Here is a 23,475-nt window from a genome sequence, read left to right as displayed (position 1 = left end):
CCAGCATCTAGAACAAAGGGTGATGCTATCATCCAAGAGGATTCCAAGCTCAGGCAGAGATAGTAGACACAGGGCCCAACAGCACTCTGGTCTGTGGGAAAGATGAGCGCCCATTGTCCTGTGAGTTGCTAAACCAAAGACACCCTAAAGACTTAGTCTTGCTGTGCAAGGGCCCTACCTCCACCAAGCTCTGTGTGCCCATGTGCGATGTCCTTATGCATGTGTGTGCCCATCCAAAGCCTGGACACATGCCACCTTGTGCTGACACCTGCTACCTGGAGCCCTGTCTTCTAGCCCTGCCCCCAGCACCATTGCAGTGCCCACTTTGCAAAGCCCTGGCACACAGCCCACTAAGGGCTCTCACAGCAGAGAGGACTTGACTCTTCTACTGTAAGGAAGAAAACTAACCTGGTGCTTCTTTCCTTGCCCTCTGGGGAGATCCGATGCCTCACCCCGGGGCCATGGTGCCTACGGCTGCTGCTGAAAGGCAATACCCACCCCCACAGCACAGGTCAGCTTTAGCAGGCCTCATACACAGGATGAAAAGAGACTAGAATAAGCAGTGGACACTCAAGGGAGCCAAGGCGGCTTCTTCTGGAAAACTCAATCTCCTGAAGACATGAATTTCATCAAAATTGGTGAAGAGTGGAAAATTTCATATTGGGCTGCATCTGTCAGAGGATTTCTTTAAATCTTTATTGTAAGTAACTCAAAACACAGACAACGTGTGAGTCCCTCCCGAGTGTGAAGCTTCTGGAAGAGTTGCTCGGATGTACACAGAAGGTACATGATTACTTGGCCACACAGAGTTTGACTCTGCTTAAAATGTAAATTGCCAGCGAGAATGGGGAGACTGTGGCCAACCAGCTGGTGTGCAATCAGGTGACAAGGGGAACGTTATAAAGTCCTCTTCCTGTTCTACATAGGTGACAGGAACACCAGGGCTAGACATTTTAAAGATCTTGTTGCATGGAGAGGATACTCTGCAGGGAATCCAGTACAGGAGGAGGCAGGGTGGGGACAAGGCCATGGGGTGGGGGCTCACCTGGTAGGTGTCCCACAGACGGATGGTGCAGCGCAGGGGCAGTTCCCTCATCAGCAGGTTGTTCATCCAGCGGAAGGCAAACTGCAGGTATCGCACTTCGTGCCCATCCAGATGGCGGTGAACTCGCTCTGCACAACACAAGCACAGGCTGTCAGGGAGCCTCAGGGCAAAAGAACCAGTTCCACCAACAAAGGACTCCACAGTTCGCTCTTCAAGAAGAAAACAAATAAGGGGCTGGAGAGATAACTCAGATGTTAAGAGCACTCATTGCTCTTACAGAGGATCTGGGTTCAACGTCCAGCACCCAGACGGCAGTTCACAACCATTCCAGTTCCGGTTCCACAACCCCATATCCTTTTCTGACCTATGGGGCACCAGGCACACACATGGTGCACACTCATACAAAGCACCCACACACATAAAAATGAGTAATTTTTTAAAAAGAGAATAACGAGGGTAACAATGATGGTAATGATGATGATGATTCAAAGAGTAACAGCTGTGTCAGGTGCATGTGCACATTTGGGGGTCTTTACACCCCAAAACCCAGGAAGAGAAGAGAACCCATATGCATGGGGAGCACAAATTAAGAAGCACATGGCTCCAGAGGTGAGTGCCAGTCTCTAGGGTGAAGGGGTTAAAACAGATGAGGAACTGGGCCATCGAGCTCCTGGAGACTCCATCCTCACCCAGGTATCATCCCACCGGCACCCAGACCTAGCAAACCTGTGCCTGTGCAGACCAGGCAGCCTCTAGGTGCAGGCTGAAGAACTAAAAACTAGGCTTCCCAAAGAGCCAGGCTCCAAACTGTTCCCAAAGCAAGGACCCTGTTAGTTCGAGTTACTACTGTTGAGATGGGACATCATGAACAACAGCAACACGAGGAGAGAAGGGTTTATTTCACTCCCAGTTCATCATCGAAGGCAGGTGCTGATGCAGAGACCATAGAGGGGTCCTGCTTACTGGTTTGTTCCCCATGGCTTGCTCAGCCTGATTTCTTACACAACCCAGGACCACCAGCTCAAGGATAACACCACCCACAATAGGCTGGACCCTTCCCATAAATCACTAAGAAAATGCCTTGGAGCCAGATCTTATGGAGGCAGTTTCTCAATTGAGGTTCTCTCTTTTTAGAAAACTCTAGTTTGTATCAAGTTGATACAAAACTAGTCGCCACAAACCCCTACCAGCTAGCTACTGGCTATGCCTCAAAAGAAAGACTTTCCCAAACACTGAAGGAGAAACCCTGTCCTGCATCTGCCCTGCATCTCACAAATGATCCTTGCATGTCAGGGTAAGAATGGACACACTTAGCCAGGCTGCCGTGACTGGGAGGCAGTCAGGCCCACAAGAGGTTATGATATGAGCTGACCCTAGAAAAGTAAGGCTTCAGCACTAAGGCAGTTCCTGCACTCTCTGCTCACTGCTGTCCTCAGCTGACCAGAACGCAGGCTGGGACATGATGCTCATGGGGCTGGGTCACAGTTTGGTGGTGCTTTGAACCCTCAGGGTCCATGTGCTGGAGGCTGGGTCCTTGTACGTAGTGGAAGAGGCAGTGAAACCTTTAAGAACTATGGCCTTGGAGGAGTCCTTATGTTAAGGAACTGCTCTCAGCAAAGACTAATGTAGTTCTCATGGCATCCTGGTTGTTCTCACAAGAGGGCTGTTACAAAAGAAAAGCCTGGTCGCTTTCTGTCCTCTTTGGCTCCTGTTCTGCAGAGTGAGCTGTCTGTCTCACAATTTATCACCACTGTGATGTCACCTGTCCTCATCAGAGGTGAACTGATGCCAGTGTCCTGTGCCTGAATTTCTGGAGCTGAGCTAAATTAACCTCTTTTTCTTATAAATAAGCAGGTTCCAGTATTTCATTATAGTATCACCAAACAGACTAATATAGGTTGGTCTGGTGGAGAAAGCTTAGGGATAAAGCCACTGTTGATACCGGGAAGTAGAAGGCAATCCAAGCTGAGTGGAAACAAGGTGGCGCATAACTAGAGTGGAGCTGATGAAAATGGCATGTTCCCTCCAGTCTTCACGGAGGCTGGAGCAAGCACGCACTAAGAAAGCAACTGTCCTACGACTTTAAGGACAGAGTTCAGGAAGAGGAATGATGGCTCTGAGGCCCCCAGAAAAGGACACTGGGTAGGGTGATGGCCCTATGACCCCAGGAAAGGGCTCTTTGACTAAAAAGCAGAAAGACCTTGCGGTCCCTGTATATCTGCCACATGCTGCTTCTGCAGGAAAAGATCTAAGAACCCGGGTCCCACATACAGCAGAGAAAGACCCTACCATACTGCTGGGCAGTGGGACTGCCTGCGTCATAGCCCTGCCAGTTGGTGACAGTCACTACGGATGCTCAGCTTGCACACAGGAGTTTGTCTGGATTCTGTTTACTAAAGATGTCTGGCACAGGCCTGTGCTAACAGGACTACTAGACTTCCAAATTCTAAATAGGTAAAAAATTACTTCAAGCCTGAAATTAGCTGTAGTTACTAAACTGACAGAAAGATCCAAGGGCCCAAGTGACTCTTCATGCCAGGAACCTGTGCAGTTCCCCAAGGACACATCCTGCTGGGACAGCAGCAGCCTCGGCTGTGGCCCAGTGCACTGAAGCAGGGCACTACAGTTGATGTGAAACTCAAATCTGATGAACACTTGCAAACCAGCATTTAGAAAATGACTGAATTTACTCAACAAGGTTCTTTCCACACAGGAGCACAAGGAACGAGCTTTCATGGATATGCGGGTGGCTGCTTGGGGAGGCCCAGGGATGGGGGCAGCACTGGGGAGGAAAGAACAGGCAATGAGGGCAGGTGCCCTAGTTCCACTGCCCCCTTCCAGTCACAGTGATCCACTGTTTTCAGGCTACAGCGGTCTCACCTCTACCTTCACTAGTTAGCAGCTCTTCGGCTGTCCTGGAGGCAACAGCGCGGAGGTCAGCAGCCACTCCATCATCCTCAGATGACTCACTGGGTGCCCATAAGCACCGTCAGGTCTTCACGGCTAGACCCAGCTTTCCTAAGGGCAGAGAGGGTCTCTTTGGAGACTCTCTGTGTTAAAGGAACAGCTGATGCTAGAGCTCAGAAAAGGTAAAGGGGAAAGAACAGGCCCGCTATGCTGGCCACATGCTGCCTTTAGTATCAGCAGCCCACCCACAGGGAAGGTCAGACTCTTGGGACCTAGAAAACAAACAGTTCTAACAAGCAACCCAGAAGTAGGCAACACCTTCCTAAGACAAACTGGGCAGAAACAGCTCTGAAAAATTAAACACATATTTCTGGACTATCTCTCATTGGAGTAACCTAGCAGAAAAGTGGAAAACTCAACCTTCTTCCCCTATTCAAGGGACCAGCAAGCCGCAGCCCCCACCCCCAGGTAAGCTGACTTGGTAAGGGGCAGGTTCTACCAGGAGTGCATGATAGGCCCCAGGTGTGGTCACTTCCCTTTGCAGAATGACAACACAGACAGCGATAACCACATAGGACACAGGTCACCCTACAGGGGGAGGCCTGCTGTGCATCAGTCCACAGCGAGAATACAAAAGGGGCCTTCCACACAGGGCTGCCTTCAAAACCCAGCCACTGGAGGGTAGGCTGCTCCTGTCCTCCAAGAGCCAAGCAGAACAAGTCTGGAGCCTCTCAGCTGCCCATGTCACCAGGCTTCTGAGCACTTGGCCTTCACTCCTGCTCAGCATGGGACCTTAAACTCCTGAGTTTGCTAAAAGGCAAACACCATAACATGAGACCATGAGGACCTCTGTGAGGGTCTACGGCCAATGTTCTGCTGGGTGTCCTAAAGACTGCCATGTGAAACCACTGACTCCAGCAGATGGAATGTCCACCCTGGAGCTACCTGGGCAGTGTCCTTGTTCACAGGGAAGTGGCCATTTTTCACTGACTGCATGCTACTTGGGGAATGAATGATAAAGAGGACCAGCCACCAGCTCTTCAGTCAGCTCCTAATGTGTACAATGAGTCTCAGGGAGGGACTCCTATTTTAAACGTGGTGTAAGATGGACCACTAAACTCTGGCATGACTTCCGACTTCCATACATTAGAGCTGCCAGTGTGTGCTGAAATGACTCATTTCTCCTGTTTCATAAGCGGCCATGAGCACACGCTCTCTCACTGATACAGGAATCTCATCTGGTCAGCAATAATTCCAAAACCAGAATTTTCATTTCACTGGTAATCAGGGTTCAAGCATAATGAACAAGTGGGCAGATATAATTACCACCATCTTTCAAGCCAACATGTCCTGTGTGGCAGGGCAAGGTGCACTATTGTAAAGTCTATCAGAAGGGACAGTAGCCACAGCCTGCAGAGTGCTCTCCTCTGTGTTCAATAGTGGGCCCATGGGCTGAAATTCCACCAAAATCATCTAGTCTTCAGGACTGAAAATGCGGGCCAATTATGCAAGCACACTGCATCCTGGAGTTCCCACTACAGGTTAGCAGTATTGACATGGGACCAGGCAACAAAGATTTATTTGCGCAAAGAGCACACACAATGGCCCACTTTTAGATACCTGACAAAGAAATCTTTTAATCCCATGCTGAGCCGAGGGCAGACTGAACACCGCCCACTTTTGTTGGGTCTGGCTTGAATGGGTTTTGATTAAAGGGAAAGATTCCAATCCTCTCATCAGTTAGGAGGATAAAAAAGAACAGAAGCAAGAGCAACCGAAAGTCAACACAGAGCTCTGCAATGGAGAAGCTGCTTCTCTACAGCACGAAAAGTCAGGTCCCAAATGGGTGCTGCACCCAATACACCTGCCAGCCAGAGAACCTGGGGGCCTGCTGTGACAGGATAAGGGGCTGAACCAAGAGCCAGAGAGGAAGCCCAAAGCCACACTAGAGGTGATGACAGCAGCAACTCCCCCCCCCCCCCCCGCACCAGAATGACCAGAAAAGCTTGCTCTCAGCAATGCCAGTGAATCAACCTCCAGCAGAGTGTGCTCAGAAAAATGACAGGAGGGCTGGAAGTGGGAGAAGAGTCAACAAAGGTGGCCAATAGGAAGTAAGGGCTCTGGCGGCACACAGGCCAGGGCTGGGCAAACCAGGGCTAAGGAGACCAGGACCCAAGAGATCAGGGCTGTGAGTACCAGGGCTCTGGGGACCAGGCCTAAGCAAAGCGGTCTACCTACCAAGAGTAAACAGGAGTACACCTTACCAGCTCAGGGCTCCAGCCCAGGAAGGGGGTTCTCACTCCCTCCTGGCCTAAGAGGGTAGAAGAGAGGAGCAAGGCCCAATGGATGGACTGAAAGGCAGCTGGACCAGCCCTAAAGCATGAGCCAGGCTTCATCTGGCTCCTGGGATAATCTGGTTCAGGAAAATGAGAGTGCGGGGCAGTGCCTGTGAGCACAAGTGAGCTGTACTGCCACACATGAGCTCCAACACTTCCACAAACACACTACACTCTAATAACGGTCAGATAACCTCCTCTGGAAAAAAAATTCTTTTCCTCAGAAATTGTAATGGAAATCAATAGGAAGTGAGATTTATTTTAAAAATTTTAACACCATTTTCAGAAATGTGCTGATCAGGCAAAGAAAGAAATCCCAACATCCTCGCTGCTGCTCCTGAGCCAAGAGCTCTGAATCTCAGCTAATCCCAGGACCAGAGAGGCTGAAGGGGCTTCCGTCCCTCAGAAGCAGCACAGCCAGAAAAGCTGGCTTCCCAGAGGTGCATCTGCAGCCTCTCAGAAGCTGCCACCTGCTCTGTGATGAGTTTCAACAGACCCTATGCCTGGTCCTGACAGGACGCCATGAAAACCTTGCAAGGTCTCATTATACCAGTGGGGTTCCTGGTGGGTACTAAAGAGTTCCGGGATGTGGCTGGCCACCTAAAACCGGAAGCTTTGTTGGTCCCTGGAAAGGAGAGAGGAGCTGGAAGGTGAGTGCCACTATGCACCCAAAATGCACTTGCCACACCCACAACGTACATCATCAGAGCTCTCAGCAGCCAACTTTGTGGAGTCCCCTAGGAGGCTAGAACTATGATACAATGGAGAGGTGGTGGTCCTGATACCATAGGGATGGGGATGAAGCACCGTAGAACCACACCTCTACCCTATGCATCTCTTTGTTGGGTTAATCTCCCTGGCCCATACCCCCACAGTAGACTGTAGCTGTGAATACGTGCTTTCTGGATCTTATGAGCCACTCCAAAGAGCTATCCAGCCTTAGAGCTGCGGACACTGATGAATTCTGAGGCAGGCAGTAAGAAATGCACATGGCCTGGGTACCACAGTGTGGCTGTCATCTGGGAGGAGGGTGGTCATGTGACTTCATCCATGACTTGTAAACTCTGACTCTAATTCTAGGTGGATAACATCAGGAATATGGTAGACACCAGGTTAGGCAGGCAGAGAGTAAAGATTCTTGCCACCATCAAATGGCCTAATGGGCAGATATCCCCAACAGACCTTAGGGTAGAGGATAAATGCATTCCTTCAAAACAGGTCTTCCAAGAGTCATTTTAGCATGGCCAACCAAGCATAAAACTGTTGTCTTCTTATGTGCTCAACACTGTTGGTGAGGGCAGTCAGAACCAGAAGGCACAATGTTTCAAGGCAGGCAATTCGGCCCCAGAAACGGGCCACAGCATACTCAGTCCTGGGACTTGCAGGAAGGAGACAATACCTCCCACTCTTGGGATCCCAGTGAGCATGAGCTCAGAATATAATTAAGCCTCCTGGCACGCTGTATAGCATCAGGATGTCTCTGACACCACAGCACACAATCTTCTCATCTCTGGAGAGGCATTAAGGTCTATTTTTTGACAGTAACATAATCTAAAATACAGGTTCTTCTGGAGCTACACAGAGCTGAGGCAACGAGGTATTAGATCACACTTGCTTCACAGATGTGCTCATAAGCATCTCAATAAGTCCCTCCAAGACAGGGCTGTCACCACACCAGAAAGCAACTACCAATCAGATTCCATTGGAAAAGGCAGCATGAGTTTCCTGGAGGGCCAGCACTCAGGAGGTCTGACTGCACTCTCCATGCCAGAGCAGTGAAGATTGCAGCAGAGAGGGAGCAGAGAACAGGGCAGCTGGAAGGCAGCCCCATTCAAATTGTTTCACGTGCTGACGAATTTTGCACACTCAGAAGTCAAAGGTCACTATAAGGTGTGTCCTCAATCATTCTACCTCTTCTGTTTGTTTGTTTGTTTGTTTTGTTGCTTTTTTTTTTGAGACAGGGTTTCTCTGTGTAGCCTGATGCCCAGGAACTTACTCTGTAGACCAGGCTGACCTAGAACTCATAGAGATCCCCCTGCCTCTGCCTCCCAACTGCTGGGATTAAAGGCACACATGCCACCACTCCACATCTCCCCCTTATTTTTTGAAACTGGGTATCTCGTAAAACCTGGAGCTCACCAGTTCAACTAGAGTGGGTGGCCAGGGAACCCCAGAGATCTGCCTCTCTCTACTTCTCCATACCTGGGATTAAAGTCACGCACTAGCACACCTACTTTTTTTACTTGGGGGAGGGGGATCTAAACTCAGGTTTTCATGCCTACATGACAGGCACCTTACCAAAAGAGCAATCTCCCTAGGCCTTGTCCATTCGACTGTCAAGAGATGACACTGTAAAGGTCCAAACAGGGGCTGCAGCATTTGGAAGGCAGCTATGTTCACTCTGGATGGAAGCATCTGAAGAGCAACTTTTAATTTTGATATTTGTCCAAATCTCCTTAATGCTTTCTGTTTGGGTGTTTTCTAAGATATCAACTCCAATACCTAACTTCACAGCACAAAAGCTGTGTTCCTGCAAGCCACAGAACCCGAGGTTTGAAGTGTCTCATTCATTCCCACTCACTTTTTAACTTTGGCAAAGACATGGTGCAAGTTCCTTTACACAGTATGTGTGTTCTGCCATTGAATTTCTTCCCCACCTTAGTGGAAGCCAATTGCCCATATGTGTGGCTCTTTCCAAACACTCTACCATCCCAGTGCTCTTTACTTCAGAGTCAATAAAACATGGCCTTGATCACCATTCTTGAACTCAGCCAAAGCTAGGCCTGGCATATTGTTCTTCCTGGATGTGTCTAGGTATGTCAGGGACTCTGTCTGCCCGTGAACTGAAAGATCAGCTTGCCTTTTCAGCAGGAAAGCAGGCTGAGACCTTAACTGGGATTGTGTTGAATGTGTGGTTAATTAGAGGAAAATGTTATTTAATACCTGAGTATTTGAGGCTATGATTGGGTCTTCTGAATTTCTCTAGGCTACATTTTGTAGCTTTCATGTTCAAGATGATTGCATCAAGTATTCCTGAAATTTTATGCTACATTTTTTATAGTACTATAACCACTGATGTTCATTCAGTCTCAAGTGCTAAAATCTGTGCATGTACTTGCATAGGCACACACATAGCCACAAATATATACAGGTCAAAGAAGAACCTAGAATGATGCCAGATCACATCTACCTGGTTATTTTTGAGATAGGGTCTCTTGCTGGCCTGAAATTCAACAAGTAAGTAGGCTAGATGGGCAGCAAGCCCCAGGTGTCAACCTGTCTGCCTCCCTAGCACTGGGGTTATAAGCATGTACCATGATGCCTATTCGTTTCATGTGGATTGAGTATCAAACTCAGACCCACCAATTGAGCTATCTTCTCAGCCTACTCAATTGCTGATTTCTTGTTGCTATTATGTTAAAACCCTATTTCTGTGTGTTGGCATGGTCTCCTGAAGCCTTGCGAAGCTCTCTTCCAGGTTCTAGTTAGTTCTTTTACTGCTTCCATCAGCTTTCAAGAGATGAAGGGGCTTCGTTTCTCCCTTTCCAGTCTGAGGGCCATTTGCATACCGTGTGTGCTTCTATTTGCTGGTTTTGCCTGTGTGTCCTGGCTGGACTTCCTGTATGCATGCTGAATAGAAACAGTAAGAAGGAACAGGCCTGGACAAAGCATTCAGACTTGCATCGCCTGTATGAGTTCAGCTGCTGACTTTTGCAGAAGCCCTCTGCCAGAGTTAGGACATTCCCCTCCACTCCCAGATTAATGGGGGCTCTCATTAAGAACGAACACTAGGCTTTGTCAAACGCTTCTCCAGCACACATTGAGATAATTTTATGGCTCTGTCCTTTTTTGATATTTTAACATAATGGACTATATCAGAGGTTTTTTCAACAGTTAAATCAACCATGCATTCGAGGATACAGCACATGTCACAGTGATATATTATTCTTTTAATACAGTGTTGGATTGGATTTGCTAAAAGTTCTGTTCAAGATTTTCCCATCTATGTTCTCAGAGGACACTGGTCTGTACTTCCTTTAAAAACACCTTTGGTTTGAGAAGAGGAACACCAACTCTACAGAGTAAACTGTGACGTGTGTTCTCCTGTTTAGTTTACCAGAGCCCATGCAGAATCAGCTAGGCTCTACTGGACATTTCCCAGGAAGGGCATCTGTGCCTACAATCTTCACTGAAGGGAGATTCAAACTCCAACTCACTTGCTCTCATGAATGTGAGCATATTCAAAACATTCACTTCTTCGAGGGTCAGCTGTGTAATTCTGTTTTCAGAAAAAGATGCCTGCTTCATAACATTGTCAAGCATAATGTCAAAATGTGAGCAACAGCCCCTATCTTTGTGCTTAGGGGAACTGCACAGTGGTGGCTGTTCCATCTGCTTCTTTCCCCCAATAAGTTGGCTATAAACATTCATGTATTGATTCTTCCTAACAAGACTTTGGGATTCACTCCATCTGACTCCCCACTCCAGTTCCCTAGGGCAGGAGCTGAGGTCCCTGATTTGATAACTCGAGTTTCCTTCAGGAACCTATGTGTTTCCCTCTATGCACTGCTTTGTGTGTGTTCAATAAATTCTCTCCCACTGTATGTCTGAATATTCTGACCATTCACTTCAAAATACCTCCTCGCATCCTTTGTTGCTTTCTACTATATTCACAGGGTTACTTACAGGTATATGGGTTGCTTTAGAAATCATGGGGCATCTCCCAGATATCGTAGAGATTTCTACAACAGCTCATTGTTCTTGGAGAGCATGCCTCATATTCCTTAAATCCTCTAAGTCTCACTGAGACATCTGCCGTGCACATGGGTGTGGTGAGGGACACATCTTAAAGTGCTAAGTCAAGCAGTTTACCGAGAGTGTTGTTCAGATGCTCTGGGCCCTTACTAGTTCTCTGTCACCCTGTTCTACTGTCTGAGGAGAAGCGAACAAAATCTGCAACTTTAACACAAATTAACCATTTCTTCTTAAACTTTGGAATGTTGTTCTGAATATTTTGAAACTCAATACATGCAGTAATACTTGGTAGTAGGGGCAGGTGACCAGTTTTTGCTCTTATAAGATGACCTTTTTATAAAATGTTTTATGTATTATATATAAAGGTTTCTATAGCACAGATTCAAGTACACATATGATTATACTATATGAAAATTTATATTCTGCATTAACTCTGTTTCACTGTGACAGGGACTTTCACTTTTTTTAGAGTGGTGTGAGCCTCATGTTACTTTAAACCATGTGTCTTTGTCTTCAAGAGGGACTTCTCCCATGAATCACATAGGTAGATCCTACTTTTTAGTCCAGTCTGACAGATCTGCCTTTTGATTGGCATGCAAGGCCATCAGTGTGCACTTCTCTACGTGCTGAGCGGGACCCTGGGGTATTCCTCCTGGTGCTCTGTTTGTCCCGTCGTTCTTTACTCACCTTTCACACTCTTCTTGTCTTCCTATAATATGCACAATATCTATATGATTCCACTTTGCTTCCTGTGCAGCTCACTGTTACAGCTCAGCCATCTTGTCACCATACAGCCTAGGTACCTTGCCAGTTCACCTTTGTGTGCGTCGCACAGCCTAGCATGCAGTATGAGGACCTTGGACACCAGTCTGTTCTCCTGACAGCATGGTCTTTATGCTCTCTTGGTTCGCCTCCATCTCCCACTGTCACTTTTTCTGTTTCAACTTTCTAGTTCTTCCTGATCTCTTTGGGATTCTCTTAACTTTTATCTAAAGAATGTTGATTTGGCCTCAATTTCTGGGAATGCCTATTTTTGTCTAGCAGCTTTGGAGTTCTCCTTTCAATGGGGTGGACATGTGGCTCTGCTGCTGCCTGAGATGCTCCTAAGCCATCTGCCATGGCCCTGACACTTTTCTGGTTCCCTTTCATGTTTTCTTTTTCAGTGGTTTTAGGCACTGTTCCCGTGAGGTGACTTGGTTTGACTGTCTTGCATCTCACGCTCACTTTCCACTTGTCTCTGTGATTCTCTGGACTTAACAGCTTCTAAATGTTTGCCAATAAGCCAGTACATTTCTTCCTGTTCCCCGAGAGTGCACACCAATCACAGGCACATAAGTTGCCAGAACCTTCTGTGAGGCCACAGGTGCCATTTCCATTGTCTTTCTCCTTGTTCATTCATTCTGTACAGATCCAGCTGCTGTGCCCATGGGCTCGTGGAGTTTCTCCAGAGACTAGTCTCCCATAATCCCACACAGTGTGTTTTACATTTGTTTCACAGCCTTCATCTTCATAAACTCAGCGGGGACCATTCTGACGTCTTCCATCTCTGCTTGGCATGATCTCTATTTTCTTATTGTCTCAGTGTCACTGTCTTAACTAGTCCGACTTTCGTGGGTCACTGTCTCAGTGAACCCTGTGCAGGCTAGGGTTCAGTTCTTACTGACTTCCGGCTTGCAACAGATCCCTGCACCATCATCACCATCCCTGCCATGCTTGGCAGTGCCCTTGGGAGGTGCTGCTGGGACTCTGTGTTTGTTGGGTGCTGAAATTTTGTCTTCTAATTCTTGCTTTTCAGTTTTCACCTGGGGTACTTTAATTGTCTTTCTTTGTGGCTTTGGGCAGAGGAGTGCCTGGGCTTGTCCCCTTGGTGCCCCTTGGTGCTAAGGCAAACCCTTCTGCTCAGGCTTTCAGGAACAGACTCAATCCCACACAGGACTCAATCTCTTCTGTGCTGCCCTTCCTCTCAGACTGCTCTCCCTCAGCTCTCCCTCAGACTGCTGTCTGAACACAGTGATCACTGGGGTCCTCTTAGGTCCCTCCCCATGGTGCCCAGAGACACAATCGCCACAAATATAGCTAGAAACACCACAAACTGATGATAACATAGTCTTTGTGGTCCAGTTTTGAAGTGGGGCTTCACAAATCTGCAAACATACTTGAGTTTTCATTCAGGAGCTAGCCTGGAAAAGACTCTGCTCCAGCTTCACTGAATGAAGTAGTTGTCAAGATCCACTTGTTTACAGGTCTCTGATCCAAGGCCAAAGCTCTCTGCTACCTACTGATTGAGGCCACCTGCAGGTCCTGACTATGTGGGCTTCTCCAACCAGCTGCTCATGTCAGGAGCAAGGACCATGCCTAGCACCACTTTGCAAGGTAGAACCTCAGTTGTGATAAGACAAAGATCCACCAGCACTGCCACCAAGGCACAGGAGTCAACAGAACCACAGAAAGGCTGATTACATAGAGACAGGAATACCAGTAGGCATGGCATAGCTTTATGGGACCTCCTTAGGGTCTGTCCATTACATCCACTTCATACCTACTCCCCACTGTAGCACGGCACAAAGGAAGGGGCTTGACTCACTAGAGTCCAGCTCAGAGGAAACCCAAGACTGTAAGTGAGAGAGGATCAGGCCCATTCTGTCAGACTGACAGTTCCAAATGGCAGGCGAAGACCCAAATCAAACTGAGGAAGACATAGAGAAACTGTTAGACAAACAAGCATAAAAGCCTCAGACACATGACAGGTCAGCTCCTCAGAGTCAGCCCTGACACAGCCGCAGAGAGGCTGAAGCAGCCAAGTTCTCCAGATACACTCACTTCTGCTGAACAAGTCAGCTGAGAGCACAGCTACTGCAAACCTGGCTGAGCTGCATCCCAGACCCATATCCTCCCCGCACCTGCTGCCAGTGTCTGCTCGCCTTTCAGATTCAGCACACACATCACAGCCTTCCCTGCTCCTGACTTCCCTGTATCTCACAAAGCAGCCCAGTGCCTGGAGCATGGCACATATAGAAGGAACATCTGCAACCACTGCTGGCCTTGGTAAACAGTGTGGTACCTCATCATGAGACTCTGGTCTCCTTTCCAGGTTCAGAACCCAGGGAACAAGACATAGGAAAAGATCTCCTTGTCAGCAGAAGGGTCAGACAGCAGGTGGACAGACCAGCAAGTTCAGGGTAAATGAATTAAGTCAGAGAGAAAAAGACCAAGGCTGATGAGGAGGGAGGGATGGGGCATTTTCAAAGTGCCATGTAATGAATGCCCACATGGAAGCCCCCAGCAGGGCCTGAATGTTACTATTTACCTTCTATATAACCCAGAGCTTCAAAGGTCAGACCATTCTGTGAAGGCATGGCAGCAACACCCAGACCTAGCCACAGGACCTGAAACTCCAGAACACCAGAGATGCTGGGACACACAACAGACCTACCCACTGCAAGCCAGCCTCTAGGAGTGTAACCTTACAGCATAGTTATTCTTGGGCAGCCTCAGTGTTTGACATCAGTCCCCAAAGCCACCAAGGGGTTGAGTCAGCATCTAGAAAGCTGACCATCCCAGCAGCAAGTGGTCAGCAAGACAAAAGCTCTAAGCTCCGGTTTTACATGAATAAATGTATATTTGAGAGTTTGCTAGAGATGTCATTTCATGGGCAGCTTCACTCATGGTCATTATCACAGTCAATGGCCTAAGAGGGACAGGTGCATAGTTCAGATGGTAAAGAAAGGTCTCCCTGTCCTCGTGCTGAAAATCAGGTAGCTTCTGTCACTGGCACCAATGGCAGGTAGCTCTAGCTCCTTTTCTGTCTAGGGGCTTACACGCCTTGGCCTTCCTGGATGACAAGGAAAATTTCCCCCAAAGAAAATAAGTCTTGGCCTCCAAGCCCCATGCCTCTCAGGTTATGTATGAAATCTGGGTCTAGCTCGAGCTGACAGACTGGACATGCCAAGGCTCCCTGGCCACACTCTTTGAACACCACACTACACCTGGCTCTTCTCATGCTAGAAGTGTATCTGGTCTTCCAACTCCACAAGGCATAAGCCATCACAGGAAATGCACTTGCCATCCCATACCCACACTAAAATCACCCCCACTCAGTGGAGAGCACCCTTGAAATGTGATCTACACCAAGATAGTAGAGAGACAGAGCTTCAAATCATAAATGAGAATGACCTATGGCCCCTATCTATTGAAGCAAGAAGCCTAAGTTAAAACTCTGGTGAGCAAAGGGAAAGCAAGGAGAAAGCCTCTATCTATCAAGAACAGTAGTCAACAAAGAGCTGTCTTCCACAGCCACCAGCTGTTCTCAACATTCTGGACACAAGCATCCAGTGCAGGACCTACCGTATAGAGGCATGGGGAAGGAGTAGCCAAGCCTCCAGAAGAAACAACCCTGAGTCCTTGTAGCAGGTACCAGTACTGTTGCAGTTTTCTGTACAGTGAGTCCCTGCTTCTTAGCCACCCACGCGTGACTGTTCACCTGTTAACACAGCATACATGGACACTGGGTGGCAAACTTCACTCAGACAGAATGATGGGGTACATGCAGTCCCAGGATAAATCTTGATTCTTCCTGAGTTCTGCCTTCTCGGAGGAAGGAAAAGAAAACCACGAGAGCAGGATCGGTGTGCAGGGAATTACAGATTCCAGCTGAAACAGATTTTCTGGAAATGAGGAGGGCCATTTGGTGTGGAAGGTGGGTATGCCGATTGTTCTAGGGATACCTGTGAGTTTCAGAATATTTGCTTAACTATGCAGAGATGTGTTGCATTTGTTTAATTATGTAAAAATGTGTTGCTGTTTTACCCTGCCTGCCTAAGACATCTGACTTGTCTAATAAAAAGCTAAACAGCCAATAGCAAGGGAGGAGGAACAGGCAGAACTTCCAGGTAGAGAGAGTAAGTAAAAGGAGGAATTTAAGCTCAGAAAATAAAATGGGGAGAAAGAAAAAGAGGTACTAAGGAGACACGAGAGACTAGCCAGCCAGACACAAAAGAAGCAGGAAAACAAGACATACAGAATGAAAGAAAGGTAAAAAGCCCTGAGGCAAAAAGGTAGATAAATAGAAACAGATTAAATTAAGTTGAAAGAGTTATTGGGAAAAGTTTAAGCTAAGGCTTTTCATAATTAATAATAAATCTCTATGTCTTTATTTGGGAGCTGTTTGGTGGCCCAAAGAAAATGTCAGCTACAAATGGTGTCCAATATGGGGCCCAAATTTCCACACAGGGCCTGAGAACAATGTAAAAACAAACAAATACATACAGCTCCTTTAAGAGGGGCTGCTGTGAAGCAGAACACTTGAACAGTCAACACACTAAATAGAAGGAGTAAGCTAAGTAAAAAAAAAACACCTGCCACAATGCAGGCACCAACTTCCTAGAGCTGGGACAGTTAAATACAGTCCTCCGATAAAAGCATCTCCCAGTTAAATGCAGCTCTCTGCCAGGATGCAGGCTCAAAGCTCAGCTCTTAAGAGGTGGGGTGGAGCCAACCAACAGAGGGCCTAGCCGCCACTTAGCAGGCTAAGGTTTGGCCCCCACTGTCAGAGAATGCTACAAGTGCACAGTAAAAACAGATCCAGACTGAAAAATCTTTAAACAGGTTACAGTATGAGTAAGTGCTTAAGAAAGAAAAGAAAATGGGTATATACGGTCATAGGAAAAAAATAGTTTTAAAATAATTACGTAAAGTCTTTAAAGAAAGAGTAGTGTAATATAAAAAGAATAAATCACATCAAGATGGGATCTACATAGGGAGCCTAGATCCTGTATGCGGCTTTGGTGACTTTGAATTTTTTTAGATGCTGATGAGCAAATGGCAGCTGCTGAGAGACATGGAACTATAAACAGAACTGCTGAGTTAAACTAGTCTAGATACTTTGGGGATGTCTTAACTTTAAAAGGGAAATCAGAAAATGTATTGCATTGAGGAAGAGGTTATTCTTTTCTTTTTCACAGGAAATGAAAGGCTGTGAATTTGTTCAAACTTAATAGGGACCAGATTTGATTGGGGGACCTCTGAAATCTTGGCTACAGACATACAGAAATAAACCTAGAAAAACTACAAGACAGGTGATGTATATGCTGATCCCTGGACTTGGGAATAGCTCTGATATTGAATGAGCCATGATAAATCTTGTTGGTTACAGAGTCCTAATGACTCATTATTACATGCCATCCCTTCATATGGCATGGACAGAGGTTTGGTTATACAGTTCAAACAAACTTACAGAGTTGACTGATGTCTTTTGCCTGCTCAAACATAAAACAAAACAAAAAAATCATCTTTGGCTGGCCTGTGTACAACACACAGTCCATACTTGTTAATGCAGATATGTATGTTACCTCTGAAAGTTTGTGTGTTTTCAGAGCAAGGGGACCAGACACCAGTGAAAATGGGTGGCTCAGGTAATCCAGCCTTTCAGAGTGCCTCTGTAACAGTTTGCTCATAGTTCTGCATTCAGAACAACTTTAAGGCTGCTAGCTGAAATGGTTCAACTCCACTGACTATTCTAGCCAGTACTTCAGATAAGCCTTGCAGTTTCCCATTACACATAGACTGGACAACAAATACTATACCTAGTTTCCTTAAAATTTGACCATTATCTCAATTTTCTCGGGGTCCCCTGGAGATGCCGTCACCCCCAGACAACAAGGTTGTACACTAGAGAATACAACATCCACATTCCCAACAGGTGGGGTGTGCTTTTTTGGTCATTTGGTGGGTTTTGGATGTTTGTCATAATTTAGTAGGAATTTGGGAATATAGGATAAAAAGACAGCCATTCATCTCAAATATTTTACATCAGTGTGGATTTTGGTATGTGATGAAATTTAAGGTTATTTTGTTCTATCATATATGTTGATACTCTTGTTTAAGATATTGTACCCATACAGCTTATTTAAAAATTTAATATAAAGTCCTAGTCCTTGAAAGCTATTATTTAAAGTGTTTAGGATAATTAATAAATACAAATTAGCAGTTAGTCATCTATAACAAACTTATAGTCATGTTAGATTTTTTTCAAGGTTAAAATTTATTTTACCTAGAAAGGTAACCTTCAAACACTTCAGAGACCTACAGAATATGACATTTCTGATGTTTAATAACTTAAGGCTTTTTAGGACAGTGAGACATATCTGCTCATGGCAGCACCAAACAACTTCATGAAACGATGACATGTAGTAATATGAGCGGCAGCGGGATTGCGTCCCCCAAACCCAAGCCACCTGCCCGGCTAGCTTATGCCTCGAAATAATTACACAGACACTGTATTCATTTAAACACTGCTCTGGCCCCTTCCTATATAGCCTCTTCTAGGCTAATTCTCACATATTAATTTAGCCCATTTCTAATCATCTGTGTAGCGCCCCTAGGTGCGCTTACCGGGAAGATTCTAGCCTAAGTCCATCCTGGGTTGGAGCTTCATAGCGTGCGTCTTCCCTGGAGCAGGTAGCATGGCGTCTCTCTGAAGGCGTCTGCTCCGGAGAGGAGAGCTGTGGAGTCTGACCTCACTTCCTCTTCCTCCCGGCATTCTGTTCTGTTTACTCCACCCACCTAAGGGTGGGCCTATCCAATGGGCCTAGCAGTTTCTTTATTGCTTAGCCAATGAAATCAACAGATTGATTTATGAAACTCCCACATCAATGACAGGCATCGAAGAACCTCCATATGGAGTTTGCTATCGTTGTGGAAAAGTTAGCCATTTGAGCAAGAAACTGCCCTTGTCTCAACTACTGACAGTATGCTGTACAAACCGAACAAGAAGGACACAAAACTGAACTAAAAGAACACAAAGGGAAAGACCTCCAAATTTGCCAAGACAAGGTAGAACAATCCTTCAAAATTTCTGCTTCACAGAAAAATCTGTCAGATATTCTAGGCCTCTATGTAGATATGTAAACCAAAGATAGATGTCCTAGTGTTGCAGATGGATCTTGGATGACTGTCCAGGAAGTCAGATGTCTTTGTCATTTTCTATAGTTTTGAAAATTGCTTGCTCTGTACCTCCTGTATACTCAGGTAATATATCCTTCTTGGATGGAATTGAAAATTATTAAATAGTTATAGTTTTCTTTGTTATCAAACTCAGAAAAGAAACTTACATAAAAGATATAAAGTTTAAGTTTGAGAAACATAAAAGCTTACATTGTTTATCTAAGAAAATGTTTTGAGGGAACTAGAGAGATAGCTCAGAGGTTAAGAGCACTGACTGCTCTTCCAGAGGTCCTGAGTTCAATTCCCAGAACCACATGGTGGCTCACAACCATCTATAATGAGATCTGGTGCCCTCTTCTGGCATGCAGGCATGGAGGCTGAACACTGTGTACATAATAAATAAATAAATCTAAAAGAAAAGAAAATGTTTTGAAATCTAAAAAGATAATTTGGGGATTGGTAATACAAATTAAGATAGAAAGTAAATTAGGTACAAAACTTTGGACTCACCAAGATAGGATAGATAATGGAGTATTTTCTCTAAATTTGCCAAATTCAAAAGAACTGGATATTGTAAATATAGTTCTTACTTGAGAATTCTTCTTATTGTATATAACCTATGTTAAAACTAAAACTTTTGGGCTGGAGAGATGGCTCAGTGGTTAAGAGCATTGGCTGCTCTTCCAAAGGTTCTGAGTTCAATTCCCAGCAACCACATGGTGGCTTACAACCATCTGTAATGAGGTCTGGTGCTCTCTTCTGGCCTTCAGGCATACATGCAGACAGAATATTGTATACATAATAAATAAATAAATAAATATTTAAAAAAACTAAAACTTTTCTTTTTATTTAAACAAAAAAGGGGAAATGTGGCAGATTATCTGATTAACCATATAAGGATGTATTACATTTGTTAATGTTGCAAAATATTTGTTTAACTATGTAAAGATGTGCTGCATTTGTTTAATTATGTAAAGATGTGTTTCTGTTTCACCTTGCCTGCTTAAGGCACCTGACTGATCTAATAAAAAGCTAGACAGCCAATAGTGAAGGAGGAGGTATAGGGAGGGTTTCTAAGCAGGGAAAGTAAATAGGAGGAGTTTAGGTTCAGAAAAGAAAAAAGAGAGAAAGTAAAAGAGACGCCAAGAAGACACTAAGGGCCAGACAGATATGGAGAAAGCAGGAAAGTAAGACGTAAAATGAAGTAAAGGAAAAAACCCTGAGGCAAAATGTAGATGAATATAAACAGATTAAATTAAGTTAAAAGAGATAGTGGGACAAGCCCAAGTAAGACTGAGCATTCATAATTAATACGTCTCCATGTCTTATTTGGGAGCTGGTTGGTGGTTCAGAGAAAATTTCTACTACACCTGTGCAAATCAAGTGAGGTACAGCCCACATTCCACCCGTACATTAGTATTCCCATGCGCTTACCCTGACTGTACCCATGATGGAAAGACCCTCATACAGTATGACAGCCCTGTTGTCAACATACCCTAAGGTTAAGATGTACAGACTGGGTTTAGCAGAATGAGGCATGAACCCATGCAGTGATGGGGATACATGACTACAGAGAAAAAGCAGGTGAGTACAGAGGACACAGGTGAGCTGGAAGTGGAGCCCACCAGGGACTAGAGTATAGAGGACCCATCCTAAGTCCACCTCTGAATGGGAGACTAAAGTAAAAGGTGTGGTCTCCAGACCTGTGTGTCACAGACCCTGGCTGATGTAGCTACTTAACTTGGGGGGGGGGGGGGGTAAGGGGAGGTTCCAGTCCTTTACCATGAAAAAGACAAAACACACAGACCCTCTCCAGCAGCATAAACAGGAAGGATGCTGCAGCTCATCTCAAAAGCAGGTTTGATGTCCTACATTCAGGCCAAAACTTTTCTTCCTAAGGTCAGGCGAATCACTGCAATCGGAAGTCTCTGCTTACGATGTAATTAACTGATCTAAGCTCAGCAATAAACCCGAAACATCAATCTCGGCATGGGGGCCACAGAGACACCATCATCTGGTCCAGAGCTCGCCAGGCTTCACTGTACTTCATTGCCCAAGGTGGCCATTGCCACTTGCAGGTGGTAAATACTCCACACTTGGCACCCACCTTGGTTCTGCCTCCCTGTCCCAGAACCTTTCAGTGGTGGGGAGAGAGAGGTGGGGGTAGTGAAGAATCAGTGCCAAGGGACAGAGGCCTGTGTCTCTGTGGAGTGCTGGTCCTGCCTTCCCACCTTGCAGTAACTGAAGCAGTTTGGCTTTCCCACAGCCGTGAAATGGGCCATGTGGGGAGCAGAGATGTGCTGGGGGTCTCTTGTACAGCTGCACTGAGTGTGGCCTGGGGAAAGGGCTCTCAGAGCAACTGTTACCATTCTAATGTAGGACAGAACACAAGACAGCTGCCCATCAGTATGAGGCCTGAAGGGGGGTGGGCAATCCTTCTATCCTGCCGGGGATTTGTGTATGGGCAGACGACCAGAAGGCCACAAGTCCCAGGATCCATGGGGTGTCCCCATTCTACAAGTGGGACAACAAACTGACTCTTGGTGTTAACAAAGCCCTCGCAGCTTGTTAGGGAAGAGCCCTGAAGATGAGGCCGTGCTGGGAAGGAAAAAAGAAGGAGTGGCAGGACCTAAAAGCCACAAGGAAGTGGAGGGTGAGGGAGGACCCCACGGATAGACAGGCTGCTCTTCCAGGGTACCACTTTAAGAATGGGGATGGAAAAGATGGCCTGCTGGCCTGATGTCAAGATTCCAAGACAACCCTGTGGACTGAAAATGTGCCCTAGGATCAGAGACTTGAAGCAAAAGCTGGCAGAAGAGCAAGCTAAAAATAGCATTCCAACATGGGGCTGGTTCTAGGCTTTCTGAATGAAAAGGCCAGAAAGCCCAAGAACTGGCTGAGAGCAGAGCTGTTGCAGAGGAACCGAGCATCTGGTCATCCTAATAGCAGTTGGTGGCAAATACCATTGTCCCCAGATCAAGACTCTGTAGGCAGAAAAGCATGCCAGTCTCCCCAGAATGTTATCCATTTGGGGGGAAAGCCAGGAGACCCCAGAGGCCTATAAGTTAATGGGTATACAGGGCACAACAGGGATACAGTCCTCAGAGGAATATAAGCAAGCACTTAAGACTGGCTCTTGCCTAGTTCCGGATACTGTGGCACATTCCTAGGGAAGGGGCTGAGCTAGGCCTATGCTGTACGCTACACACAGGGCTTCCTCTGCCCAAGGGAATAGCCCCAAGTTGTGACACGGTCCCAAACGGACTGCATTTACATATGTGCTTTTCAATCAGCTTGTCTGCATACCTCAAATGAAACACCATCATCATTTCCAGTTTGGAATCAGCTATTCTGAGGCCCAATGAGGCTGCACATTGGAGAGGCACTGCTGTGTGGCAAGAGGCAGTCATAGTAAGGACTGCCTGGCCTGAGCCACACCGCTGATTTATTCTCTGCTCTCCGACTGCTTACCTTGTCAGAGTAATAAAAATATTTTCACTTGGCTGGTAATAAAACTGATCTAGTTTACTAGCTATAACTGAATCCTATCTTGAAAGAATAAGTCAATTTTAACCTTACAATGTAGTCACGACAGCTTTCAGAGAAATTTCATTAAAATCACATTTAACTGGAATTAAAAACCCAAGAAAGGGAAAATGTACACGGAGATAAAGCCGTTTAACACGCAGAGGTAGGACTACGGCTCAGTAATGAGTTCTAGTGTGTTCTTCCTTAAGGGAACAGGGGCAATATTGGGAAAAATTATTGGCCACAGGCCCCTCGCCAGCTTCCACCTGTGGCCTCCTCTGTAACTGGTTACCCAGGAGCTGTACCTGGGACCCTGTGCGGAGGCGAGTGTGTAAGGCATCCTGCTAGCACCCCAACAGTAGCTTCTCACTCTGTATAAAGAAGCTGGCTTTGCATGCTTCTCCCACGGCCTGCACTAGGCCATCTAGTTTTTGACCATTTCTGTTTCTGTCACCCCTCATCTTCACATGTGCTCACTTCTGGAAGTCACAGTACTGCCATCATGAATGCCACCATGCCCTCCCTGCCATAAAAACATGAGGCAAGGGACTGAAGAGATGGCTCAATGGCTAAGAGCATTGGCTGCTCTTCTAGAGAACCTGAGTTCAATTTCCAACACCCACATGGCAGCTCACAACTATCTATAACTCCAGTTCCAGGGTATCTAACACCCTCACATAGACATATATGTAAGCAAAACACCAATGCATGTAAAAAAAATAGTAAATATTTTTTAATGAGGCAAAATAAATCCTTTTTGTAAGCTGCTTTGTCAGGCATTTAGTCACAGTGATGAGAAAAGACAACTGACTGCTAGGAAGGTAGCAATAAGGTCCGCAATGGCTTCAGACAAGGAGGGAACAGGCACAGAGACCCTGCGTGCGCCCTGAGCACTCCTGTAAAGGGAACAATGGGAATCCCTAGGTCTGGCCAGTCTCAAGCTGGGGAGAAAGAAGGACAAAG

The 23,475-nt window shown here is 46.2% G+C and overlaps 1 protein-coding gene across 1 annotated transcript in view; it reads right to left on the bottom strand.

Annotated features, from left to right (window-relative positions):
- Tbc1d22a (TBC1 domain family member 22A) overlaps positions 1–23,475 on the bottom strand; it is a 288,481-nt gene that overhangs the window by 98,791 nt on the left and 166,215 nt on the right. Inside the window, exon 11 of the mRNA XM_075960266.1 lies at positions 1,046–1,173. Coding sequence (XP_075816381.1) covers positions 1,046–1,173 — 128 coding nt within the window. The remainder of the gene's footprint in view (positions 1–1,045; positions 1,174–23,475) is intronic.

This window comes from Microtus pennsylvanicus, chromosome 2 (assembly GCF_037038515.1).
Source record: "Microtus pennsylvanicus isolate mMicPen1 chromosome 2, mMicPen1.hap1, whole genome shotgun sequence".
Taxonomy (NCBI): domain Eukaryota; kingdom Metazoa; phylum Chordata; class Mammalia; order Rodentia; family Cricetidae; genus Microtus; species Microtus pennsylvanicus.
Note: the sequence above shows the minus strand (reverse complement) of the source record. Positions and strands in the feature narration are given on the sequence as shown.